Raw genomic sequence first — 13,222 nt, 5'->3', positions numbered from 1 at the left:
CTGTCAACATTGTTCTGTTCACCATGCTGTAAGTTAATTAAACATTTGGAACTTTAAAGAAAGAAGACTGGTGAGTGCTCTCTCTAGCTCTGGATGAAAAAAAAAAAAAAATATATATATATATATATATATATATATATATATATCTATCCAGAGAAAATACCGGCACTCACCACTTTCTTAATGATGAAGAAATTTATTACAACTCACAGGTGTATCTCACATAGAGACGGTCAACAGGTTCATACCCAGCAGCCCAGTGTGAACCTGTTGTGATCTTACCTGTCTTGAAAAAGGCTCAGATGGAGCCGAAACGTCGACACTATTCGCTGACATGCTGTTGACCGTCTCTATGTGAGATACACCTGTGAGTTGTAATAAATTTCTTCATCATTAAGGAAGTGGTGAGTGCCTGTATTTTCTCTGGATATATTTTGGACTTCTTGGGAGCCCTTTATAGAGCACCGCCCATGTTGTGGACTGCAGCAGTGAGTGTGGACCTAATGCATATATATATATATATCATTAGGAGTGACAAAACTAATAACCTCATTGACAAGTTACAGACACAATTAGATACCTATAGAAAGGAGATCACCACCTTCAAACGTAGTAAACTCTCCACGGTCACATCAGATTACCAAAACCATACGGTATACAGGTGGCTGGTTGGTGACACTAGACCCAACAGACCCCAGAGACCCTATAGAACTCGTCGCCAGGGGCGTAGACAACCATATATCAACGATACAGGCTCCTCGGCTTCAGCCTCTGACACTGATTTATCAGATAATCGTCCGCTATCCCAACCTTTTTTAGACCATACCATTACCCCCGACCTTCCCCCAGCAGCAGGCCACGGAGACCGCACCCAAGGAAGGGGAGACACATGGCGCAGGTGCAGAGAGAAGACCAAAACTTAATCTTTAACCTGTCAAAGAAGAAACTAGATGAAGCCACAACAAAACTCCTTTCGAGGGGTCTTTCATTTGTTCCAACATCACCTCATCTGCAGTTTGACACCATGGTCGATATTTACAGATTTGGGCGTAAACTTAGATTACGTGAGCATTTTGCATCTAGCCCAGGCAAAGAGAGCATACAATTCCGTAAACCCTCAACATTCGACCCAACCTCCTCTAACCCGAGCATAAAGACCTTTACTCGCCTTATTGAGCATGATGTTCACACACCATAACCCACTAAATGCTTCGACAACCTCTCCGGTGCTGAACGTAGGGCACTTACCTCATTGAAACAGGACACTAGCCTTGTGGTTAGACCTGCGGATAAGGGGAGTCCAGCCTATGCCAATATCTTTATGGCAGAGTATGAGCAATTACACATTCTACCACGGTATGGCACACAGATAGTGTTCTACAAGAGATTAATAGACGATATCTTCCTACTTTGGAAAGGGTTGATGGATTCCTTTAATCAGATGGTCACTTCGCTCAACAGCCTTGATAACCCGGTAAAATTTACTCATTTGATTGACTCACGGACGATTAACTTTTTGGATATTACAATTACCCTGGAAGGAGGTCGAATCAACACCAGCCTCTACAGGAAGCCGACTGACCGGAATACTTTACTGCTCCCAAGTAGCCAACACCCACCAGCCCTTAAGGGCAATTTGCCAATTTCTCAATTCCTGAGGGTCATGCGTAATAATTCCAACAAGGACCAGTACTACAACTAACAGAGATGACTTCCAGATTTCTGGAACGGGGGTATGAGAGGAAAAGTGTACTGAGGTGTTTGACTAAGGCGAGGAAGAAATTTGAATCCTCCAATAGTATTACACAAGCGGCTCCTGCAATGGATAGGATGGTTTTTACAACTACATATGACAATCACTCTGACAAAATCAGAGGAATTGGCCCATCCTTGCCACAGATGATCATCTTAAATTGAAAAAGAGTCCTCCACCCATGATGGCCTATCGAAAGGCAGCCAACCTTAAGCAACGTCTCCTAAGACCAATGGCAGGCAACGAAGGACCGACTACCACAACATGGCTCCATGAGAGGCGTCCAGGATGCTTCAGATGCACGGGCTGTACCACATGTAGGGGCATGCTAACAGACCCCACTTTTCCACATCCTCACTCAGGAAGACCCATTACCATTAAATATAGACTACATTGTTCTATGGACCATCTAATTTACATCCTAACATGCCCATGTGGACTATATTATGTTGGAATGACCACCAGACGGTTCCGAGACAGAATGGCTAACCATAGAACTTCGATTCACCAAGTTATTACCTCTGGGACTGCTGTGCTACCGGTAGCCCGACACTTCATGACACTGAGACATCAAGTCTCTGATCCGAGATCCAAGCTCATAGACTGGATTCCACCACTGCCCCATGGTGGCGACCGTGCCCTACTATTGAGGAAAAGGGAGTCTTTGGATATATAAACTTGACACTATTGCCCCAAGGGGCATGAATGAACATAACCCGCTGTCCATTTTTCTGAAATAATTTTTGCTTTGTTTTTCCTGCATGCATTCTATATTGTATATATTTGATGTTCTATGTCCAGACGCTTGGGTTGGTTACCCCCCCTTCCCTAACACACTCTTGCCCTGTATGCTGATCCCTGTCCTGTGACCTCATCGGCCTCTGTAATACCAGCTCATATAACCTTATATGTTTATTTATACAGACTATATGCTATATCGTATCCACTGTTGTATGGTGTACATCTAGTCACCATGGAATCGTTTATAATAATGGAGATTAACCATGATGTAACTATCTAATAATAACCTTTACTGTTTGGCCACCTGAACACGCCCCCACTGAGATATAAGCACAGCTGCATTAATTTTCCACTTTAATGTATAGAGCGAATACTGCTCACATAGCTCCGCATGACTGACACAATGGTTGTTAGTGACGCGGCGCATGCGCACCGCATCACTTCGGCGTCACTTAGTTACCATGGACGTGGGTCACTTTCGGTCTAGACCGGAAGCAACCCACCGCGAGCCGGGAGACCCGCTGGAACAAGCGCATTGCACAGCTGCCACTGCCTGGCCATGGAAAACATGGTCCACTGTCCGCATAACCCATTACAGGTATATTCACCTGTTTTAAATCTGTGCTTACGTTTACTATATTTGTCGAGTGCAACGCACTTCCGGTAATACCGGAAGTGACGTACAGCGCTCTACGGGTGCGTTCCACCGCACTTCTCTAATGGTGGGGGCGTAACCAAAGGCTAATTAGTGCTGGTATTTAACAGAGGCTGGTGAGGCAATATCTCTGGCTCCAGTCATTTGCACTGCTGATCTGTGATGTTATGCTGCACATATGACCAAGCTGTGAACTCCTTGACAAAGGTCCTGGTGTGGACCGAAACGTTGGAGGAGGAAATCGCTACTTGGAACTGTGAGACTGACTTTTACATTAAAATATCATTCACTTGGTTGATTCAAATCTAGAGAGTGCTATTCTTTCCACAATAGTGGAAAATACTGTATTGTACTTTGGGTCACACCCCCTAGAGGGTTTTGACTTTGATTGGCACCCTAGTAGTTGGCTGTGGTTTGTGAGAGTGCAGGGACCCCTGTTTGTGTGTATATATATATATATATATATATAGCTATCTCTGATGGATGACTGGCACTACCTTTGAAATATCAATTGATGCCCAGGTGCCGGTCAAATGAGAATATTCAGGCAGAGAGGGGGGACACGGCACTCACAGGACTTCCATAATCCAGTCTAGTTGACATGTTCTGAAGAAATTTTATGATATTAAAATGAAACATTGACAACACTTCACAGCGGTCACACTGAATTTTTGAGCAACTAAACCGGATTATGGTCCTGTGAGTGCCATGCGTGAAACACCATAATCTGCAGTCAATGTTTCAGTTTTATTACTTCAAAACTTTTGTCAGCACTACAGATTATGGTGTTTCACGCATGCTAAGTAATTTGTCTTTGTCAAATCCGCGAGTGCCACCACTGCTCTACACTGTGTGTGTGTGTGTGTGTGTGTGTGTGTGTGTGTGTATATATATATATATATATATATATATAACACACACACACACACACACACACACACACACACACACACACACACACACACTTATAGACCACTCTATGAAAATGGATTTGGACACAAATCCTCTTTATAGCACATTCATGCACTTAACTTGAGAGCTCGTTGCTGTTCAGTTACAATACCCATTATTAAATAACACATTTCAAGATACTGCCATACCCAGTATTCAAACCTATAACCTGCTGAATTCTAATCAAACACCCTACTCATTGAGCTATTTGATCCTGCATAAAATCTATAAATACTATATGAAGCTACTGGTACTTTGTAAAAAAGTAATCAGCATTGGGATTGAGCAGATCTATGTAATGTGCAGCCACACATCCAATCTCTTGCAGCCACACACTACATAGATCTGCTCAGCTGCAATGCTGATCATTGTTTCATAAAGTACAAGGTAATCTTCAAATAGTTAGAATTCTCTAGCTTTCTATGAAAGGGCAGATAGCTCAATGAATAGATTGTCTGACTGCAATACCACAGGCAATGGGTTCGAATCCCACCCACGCATCTTGAAAGGCAATAAAGGACAGTGTGACTGAATAAAAAAAGAAATCTCAAGTTGAGTTCATGAATGTTGTATAGGTATTAGCGACAGAAGGGGTCAGGGGCGGTCAGCTGATGCTGAGCTTCAAAAAGAGGGGAAGCTGCAAGTGAAAGTAATTAAAACAGATAATTGACAAGTGCCGCCAACAGCGCCCCCTACCCAGCAGCGATATGTGCGATGCCCCTTCCACACACACCTAGTTACGGCCCTGATATAAGTGTTTCCACTATAAGCAAGTCATAATAGGCATAATTAGCTAAATTATTCTTAAACAACAACAAAAAAACAATACATACTTTAATGATATCATACTTCCATGGAAAAATGCTAATACAGTATTTTGTCAATTAAAATAAGATTTTACTCACCGGTAAATCTATTTCTCGTAGTCCGTAGTGGATGCTGGGAACTCCGTAAGGACCATGGGGAATAGACGGGCTCCGCAGGAGACTGGGCACTCTAAAAGAAAGATTAGGTACTATCTGGTGTGCACTGGCTACTCCCACTATGACCCTCCTCCAGACCTCAGTTAGGATACTGTGCCCGGAAGAGCTGACACAATAAGGAAGGATTTTGAATCCCGGGTAAGACTCATACCAGCCACACCGTATAACTCGTGATACTACACCCAGTTAACAGTATGAAATATAACTGAGCCTCTCAACAGATGGCTCAACAATAACCCTTAGTTAGGCAATAACTACATACAAGTATTGCAGACAATCCGCACTTGGGATGGGCGCCCAGCATCCACTACGGACTACGAGAAATAGATTTACCGGTGAGTAAAATCTTATTTTCTCTGACGTCCTAGTGGATGCTGGGAACTCCGTAAGGACCATGGGGATTATACCAAAGCTCCCAAACGGGCGGGAGAGTGCGGATGACTCTGCAGCACCGAATGAGAGAACTCAAGGTCCTCCTCAGCCAGGGTATCAATTTTGTAGAATTTAGCAAACGTGTTTGCCCCTGACCAAGTTGCAGCTCGGCAAAATTGTAAAGCCGAGATCCCTCGGGCAGCCGCCCAAGATGAGCCCACTTTCCTTGTGGAATGGGCTTTTACTGATTTAGGATGCGGCAATCCAGCCGCAGAATGCTCCAGCTGAATTGTGCTACAAATTCAGCGAGCAATAGTCTGCTTAGAAGCAGGAGCACCTATTTTGTTGGGTGCCTACAGGATAAAAAGCGAGTCAGTTTTCCTGACTCCAGCCGTCCTGGAAATATAAATTTTTAAGGCCCTGACTACGTCCAGTAACTTGGAATCTTCCAAGTCCCTAGTAGCCGCAGGCACTACAATAGGTTGGTTCAAGTGAAAAGCTGATACCACCTTAGGGAGAAACTGGGGACGAGTCCTCAATTCTGCCCTATCCATATGGAAAATCAGATAAGGGCTTTTACATGACAAAGCCGCCAATTCTGACACACGCCTAGCCGAATCCAAGGCCAATAACATGACCACTTTCCACGTGAGATATTTCAAATCCACAGTTTTAAGTGGCTCAAACCAATGTGATTTTAAGAAACTCAACACCACGTTGAGATCCCAAGGTGCCACAGGAGGCACAAAAGGGGGCTGAATATGTAGCACTCCCTTTACAAATGTCTGAACTCCAGGCAGTGAAGCCAGTTCTTTCTGGAAGAAAATCGACAGAGCCGAAATCTGGACCTTAATGGAACCCAATTTTAGGCCCTGACTGTAGGAAGTGCAGAAAACGACCAAGCTGAAATTCCTCTGTTGGGGCCTTCCTGGCCTCACACCACGCAACATATTTTCGCCAAATACGGTGATAATGGTTTGCGGTTACTTCTTTCCTGGCTTTTATCAGCGTAGGAATGACTTCTTCCGGAATGCCCTTTTCCTTTAGGATCCGGAATTCAACCGCCATGCCGTCAAACGCAGCCACGGTAAGTCTTGGAACAGACAGGGCCCCTGCTGTAGCAGATCCTGTCTGAGCGGTAGAGGCCATGGGTCCTCTGATATCATTTCTTGAAGTTCTGGGTACCAAGCTCTTCTTGGCCCATCCGGAACCACGAGTATCGTTCTTACTACTCGTTTTCTTATTATTCTCAGTACCTTTGGTATGAGAGGCAGAGGAGGGAATACATAAACCGACTGGTACACCCACGGTGTCACTAGAGCGTCCACAGCTATTGCCTGAGGGTCCCTTGACCTGGCGCAATATCTATTTTTTTGTTTAGGCGGGACGCCATCATGTCCACCTGTGGCCTTTCCCAACGGTTTGCCAACAGTTGGAAGACTTCTGGATGAAGTCCCCACTCTCCCGGGTGTAGGTCGTGTCTGCTGAGGAAGTCTGCTTCCCAGTTGTCCACTCCCGGAATGAACACTGCTGACAGTGCTAAGACGTGATTTTCCGCCCATCGGAGAATCCTTGTGGCTTCTGCCATCGCCATCTTGCTTCTTGTGCCGCCCTGTCGGTTTACATGGGCGACTGCCGTGATGTTGTCTGATTGGATCAGTACCGGCTGGTTTTGAAGCAGAGGCCTTGCCAGACTTAGGGCATTGTAAATGGCCCTCAGTTCCAGAATATTTATGTGTAGGGACGACTCCTGATTTGACCAAAGTCCTTGGAAATTTCTTCTCTGTGTGACTGCCCCCCAGCCTCGAAGGCTGGCATCCGTGGTTACCAGGACCCAGTCCTGTATGCCGAATCTGCGGCCCTCTTGAAGATGAGCACTCTGCAGCCACCACAGTAGAGATACCCTGGTCCTTGGAGACAAGGTTATCAGCCGATGCATCTGAAGATGCGATCCCGACCACTTGTCCAAGAGGTCCCACTGAAAGGTTCTTGCATGGAACCTGCCGAATGGAATTTTGCTTCGTAAGAAGCTACCATTTTTCCCAGGACTCGTGTGCAGTGATGCACCGATACCTGTTTTGGTTTCAGGAGGTCTCTGACTAGAGATGACAGCTCCTTGGCTTTCTCCTGCGGGAGAAACACTTTTTTCTGTTCTGTGTCCAGAACCATCCCCAGGAACAGTAGGCGTGTGGTAGGAACCAGCTGTGACTTTGGAATGTATAGAATCCATCCGTGCTGTTGTAGCACTTCCCGAGATAGTGCTACTCCGACCAACAACTGCTCCTTGGACCTCGCCTTAATAAGGAGATCGTCCAAGTACGGGATAATTAAAACTCCCTTTTTTCGAAGGAGTATCATCATTTCTGCCATTACCTTGGTAAAGACCCTCGGTGCCGTGGACAGTCCAAACGGCAGTGTTTGGAATTGGTAATGGCAATCCTGTACCACAAATCTGAGGTACTCCTGGTGAGGATGGTAAATGGGGACATGTAGGTAAGCATCCTTGATGTCCAGGGATACCATGTAATCCCCCTCCTCCAGGCTTGCAATAACCGCCCTGAGCGATTCCATCTTGAACTTGAATTTTTTTATGTATGTGTTCAAGGATTTCAAATTTAAAATGGGTCTCACCGAACCGTCCGGTTTCGGTACCACAAACAGTGTGAAATAGTAACCCCGTCCTTGTTGAAGTAGGGGCACCTTGACTATCACCTGCTGGGAATACAGCTTGTGAATTGCCTCTAGCACCGCCTCCCTGCCTGAGGGAGTTGTCGGCAAGGCAGATTTGAGGAAACGGCGGGGGGGGAGACGCCTCGAATTCCAGCTTGTACCCCTGAGATACTACTTGAAGGATCCAGGGATCCACCTGTGAGCGAGCCCACTGATCGCTGAAATTTTTGAGTCGGCCCCCCACCGTACCTGGCTACGCCTGTGGAGCCCCCGCGTCATGCGGTGGACTCAGAGGAAGCGGGGGAAGAATTTTGATTCTGGGAACTGGCTGACTGGTGCAGCTTTTTCCCTCTTCCCTCGTCTCTGTGCAGAAAGGAAGCGCCTTTGACCCGCTTGCTTTTCTGAAGCCGAAAGGACTGTACCTGATAATACAGTGCTTTCTTAGGCTGTGAGGAAACCCGAGGTAAAAAATTTTCTTCCCAGCTGTTGCTGTGGATACGAGGTCCCAGAGACCATCCCCAAACAATTCCTCACCCTTATAAGGCTCTATGTGCCTTTTAAAGTCAGCATCACCTGTCCAGTGTCGGGTCTCTAATACCCTCCTGACAGAATGGACATTGCATTAATTCTGGATGCCAGCCGGCAAAATATCCCTCTGTGCATCCCTCATATATAAGACGACGTCTTATGTTCGCAAAATAGTATCCCTGTTTGACAGGGTTACAGACCACGCTGCAGCAGCACTATCTGCAGGTCTCAGTCTAGTACCTGAGTGTGTAAATACAGACTTCAGGATAGCCTCCTGCTTTTTATCAGCAGGTACCTTCAAAGTGGCCGTATCCTAAGACGGCAGTGCCACCTTTTTTGACAAACGTGTGAGCGCCTTATCCACCCTAGGGGATATCTCCCAGCGTAACTTATCCTCTGGCGGGAAAGGGTACGCCATCAGTAACTTTTTAGAAATTACCAGTTTCTTATCGGGGGAACCCACGCTTTTTCACACTTCATTCACTCATTTGATGGGGGAACAAAACACTGCCTGCTTTTTCTCCCCAAACATAAAACCCTTTTTTAGTGGTACTTGGGTTAATGTCAGAAATGTGTAACACATTTTTTATTGCCGGGATCATGTAATGGATGTTCCTAGTGGATTGTGTATATGTCTCAACCTCGTCGACACTGGAGTCAGACTCCGTGTCGACATCTGTGTCTGCCATCTGAGGGAGCGGGCGTTTTTGAGCCCCTAATGGCCTTTGAGACGCCTGGGCAGGCGCGGGCTGAGAAGCCGGCTGTCCCATAGCTGTTACGTCATCCACCCTTTTATGTAAGGAGTTGACACTGTCGGTTTATACCTTCCACCTATCCATCCACTCTGGTGTCGGCCCCACAGGGGGCGACATCACATTTATTGGCATCTGCTCTGCCATCACATAAGCCTCCTCATCAAACGTGTCGACACAGCCGTACCGACACACCGCACACACACACAGGGAATGCTCTGACTGAGGACAGGACCCCACACAGCCCTTTGGGGAGACAGAGAGAGAGTATGCCAGCACACACCAGAGCGCTATATAATTTTGGGATTAACACTATATTGAGTGAATTTTTCCCAATAGCTGCTTGTATATACAATATTGCGCCTACATTTTGTGCCCCCCCTCTCTTTTTAACCCTTTGAGCCTGAAAACTACAGGGGAGAGCCTGGGGAGCTGTCTTCCAGCTGCACTGTGAAGAGAAAATGGCGCCAGTGTGCTGAGGGAGAAGCCCTGCCCCTTTTTCAACTGACTTTCTCCCGCTTTTTCTGGAATACTGGCAGGGGTAATTTTACATCTATATAGCCTCTAGGACTATATCTGATGTAGATTTGCCAGCCAAGGTGTCATATATTGCCCTCAGGGCGCCCCCCCCAGCGCCCTGCACCCTCAGTGAACGGAGTGTGAAGTGTGCATGAGGAGCAATGGCGCACAGCTGCAGTGCTGTGCGCTACCTTGGTGAAGACCGAAGTCTTCTGCCGCCGATTTTCCGGACCTCTTCTTGCTTCTGGCTCTGTAAGGGGGACGGCGGCGCGGCTCCAGGAACGAACACCAAGGCCAGTTCCATGCGGTCGATCCTTCTGGAGCTAATGGTGTCCAGTAGCCTAAGAAGCCCAAGCTAGCTGCAAGCAGGTAGGTTCGCTTCTTCTCCCCTTAGTCCCTCGATGCAGTCAGCCTGTTGCCAGCAGGTCTCACTGTAAAATAAAAAACCTAAAATAAACTTTCTTTCTAGGAGCTCAGGAGAGCCCCTAGTGTGCATCCAGCTCGGCCGGGCACAGAAATCTAACTGAGGTCTGGAGGAGGGTCATAGTGGGAGGAGCCAGTGCACACCAGATAGTACCTAATCTTTCTTAAAGAGTGCCCAGTCTCCTGCGGAGCCCATCTATTCCCATGGTCCTTACGGAGTTCCCAGCATCCACTAGGACGTCAGAGAAATAGAACTACGCACTTCTACAAGTAGCCTAAATTAATTTTATTTTCAAAAAGCAGTACATGTCAAAGATTCATTTTACCACTATAATATGAATCATTGATCTTTTATAACTGAATAGCAGCTGATTTACTGGAAAAGTTACACTGAAACATGGCTACCAGTCACTTGCTTTTGCTGTCTGACTTGCATTGGACTGGTAAAACATACCTTCGCACTTTCCCATTATAAGCAGGACAGTCCACACTATGTGAGCCACTTGATTTGGGAGGTACAGTATGGCTAAGAGGTAACTGATAGGGTGCAGTGGTTCAGAGCAAATTTTGCACCCACATAAAGTACAATGTTCAGAATTGAGCCCTATAGACTGGTAGATCGGCAAGCAAAAATATATGTATGATACATGTGTTTCAAAAGCAGCTGTACTGTTTTTTTTTTTATTGGAGCTGTGTTATACTCATTGCATTCTCAGTTCTGAGCAGTGATCCTGTAAAATAGGAACCTGTCTTTAGCTCTGAAAAATCTCTAGAGGACAAAAGCCTTTTCAAGAGATTCACATCCCCATTTTCATCCGGATGATACACGTCTAGAAGTAATAGAAAGCTCTCTCTCTGTGCTGAGAATATTCAAATGCAAAGTAGTCATTTCTGCTAACACACAATTCATTTGTGTTAAATTGCAGAAATAGGAAATGTGTAAAGAAGCAATGTGACCTCCTGTGCACTCTTTAAGAAACACTGCATAAGTAGGACTGTGTATACTTGTAGATGCTAATGCAGTCTAGAGAAACATGCTGTGTACCTTGAATTCATTCTCCTTGTCCTTAGTACCCTTATGAAAAGGTCTGTCATAGCGGTACCTCCAAATATGATTCACTTTGTAGAAGCTTTTGATGTTGTCCGGAACACCCTCTCTCTGCAGGACCTCCTGGCTCTCAGGGATTGGAGTCACTGCATAGATCTGTAAATCTAAGCCGATGATTAAGGACAATCCAAAAACAGAATTACTTAAAATGGATTTGAAAACATGTGCATTGGAAAATATACTAAAAATATATCATAAAAGTACAGTATCATATTTAATTTCATATATAATTACACCCACGTAGTAAACTGCTGTCATAAGCACATACAGAAGTCTTTATTACTTTTCATGCACTGTAATAAACATTTATCGGTGTATTCAATTAATCTGACAAGTCTGAAAAACTGCATTTTCCGACTTTTATAGGTCGAATCTGGATTCAATTTATTCGAGTCTGTTGCCGTTTTTCTGACTTGTCGGAAACGACGTGTATTGGCGTATTAGCCACGGGTCCACGTATTTTGTCGGATTTGCAGGCGTTTCCGACAGGTTTTTAGCCCGGTTTCGACAATGCCGATGTGACTTAAAAAAAAGTAATCTTAAAAGTAGACATGAATAAAATCACCTTGTGATTAAAAGTGAAGAATTCAGAAATATGATATTATGTACACCGGCCTCTAGAATATTATTTTTATATAAGTTAAGAGTATTTTTATTTTCACTTTGGAGATAGTAACACCAAATTCACAAAGGCGTTTGTGAATTTGGCTATGATTCATTATGTAATTATTTTAACAGTGGCTCTTCACGTTTTAATGGTTGGCTAATATGTGTGCTATGGAGGTTATTCAGAGAAGGACCCAGATCGCTGCATCTACAGCCAAATCTGCATACATCTCCTCACATGCTGGGAGCCACCCAGCACATGGCAAGGCCACCCAGCATGTGTGAGCCTGCCTTCCGATGCATCTGCAGTTTGGTGCGGACGCATCGGATTAAGATTGACCGGTCAGCAGCCATTTTGTTAATCAGGGCGGCTGGCAAATGTGCTGCGGGCCGCATTAGCGGCTGGGTCTGAATAAGGCCTTTATGTTTTTCAGAGGTACAGAGGAGTAAAAAAAAAAAAAAAAAGTCAAATATGGTGGTAATGATTTAAGATTAATGACCTAATTTAAAGTGACAAATAGTTTAATAAGACCCCCATATCTGTAATGTCTTAGATGTAGCTAGAAAACCAGTCTTCACTCTCCAAATCAAATAATTAATGGTTAGCAAACAGAATTTACATTTTCTTGCTTGGTATAAAAGTTTGCACATTCTGAAAAATCACTACCAAGAGTTTACACAACTGCAGAGAGTATTTTTAAACATGCTTACATACAGTACTGGTTCATTACTAAACAGTAAAGTGTGGCATGACATGCCTTTAAACCTCATAATGTTGAAAGGATACATTGAGCTTCTGCCTGGAATATAGTTTCGTCAGGCTGGTTGGCATGTTGCATTGCAATGGCATGTGGGAATTCTGTCAGCATGCGCTGCTGGAAAGCTTCCAGTCTCTCATAGTCATGGCCTCGACAAACAAACTCTTTGTTCTGATCATAAGAGAAGGTAGTTAATTATAGTTTAAACCTGATTAACAATTGCACTGGCTGACAGGATAAGAGAGAGCAGTACAGATCAGTGCTTAGTGGGTGGTCTTCTGTATGCCGGCGGTCGGGCTCCCGGCGCTCAGTATACCAGTATACCGGCGCCGGGAGCCCGACAGCCGGCATACCGACACTTATTTTCCCTCGTGGGGGTCCACGACCCCCATAGAGGGAGAAT

At 45.1% G+C, this 13,222-nt stretch overlaps 1 protein-coding gene across 3 annotated transcripts in view; it reads right to left on the bottom strand.

Moving 5' to 3' along the window:
* The window catches only part of DOCK4 (dedicator of cytokinesis 4), an 803,151-nt gene that overhangs the window by 62,427 nt on the left and 727,502 nt on the right, over positions 1-13,222 (bottom strand). For all 3 annotated transcript variants that reach the window (XM_063927278.1, XM_063927279.1, XM_063927280.1), the window contains 2 exons: positions 12,849-12,990; positions 11,393-11,559 (listed from right to left, as the gene is read on the bottom strand). In XM_063927278.1, the coding sequence (XP_063783348.1) occupies positions 11,393-11,559; positions 12,849-12,990 (309 nt within the window). The remainder of the gene's footprint in view (positions 1-11,392; positions 11,560-12,848; positions 12,991-13,222) is intronic.

This window comes from Pseudophryne corroboree, chromosome 6 (genome assembly GCF_028390025.1).
Source record: "Pseudophryne corroboree isolate aPseCor3 chromosome 6, aPseCor3.hap2, whole genome shotgun sequence".
NCBI classification, from domain to species: Eukaryota; Metazoa; Chordata; class Amphibia; order Anura; family Myobatrachidae; genus Pseudophryne; species Pseudophryne corroboree.
The sequence above is the reverse complement of the archived record's forward strand: the minus strand, read 5'-3'. Positions and strand labels throughout refer to the sequence as shown.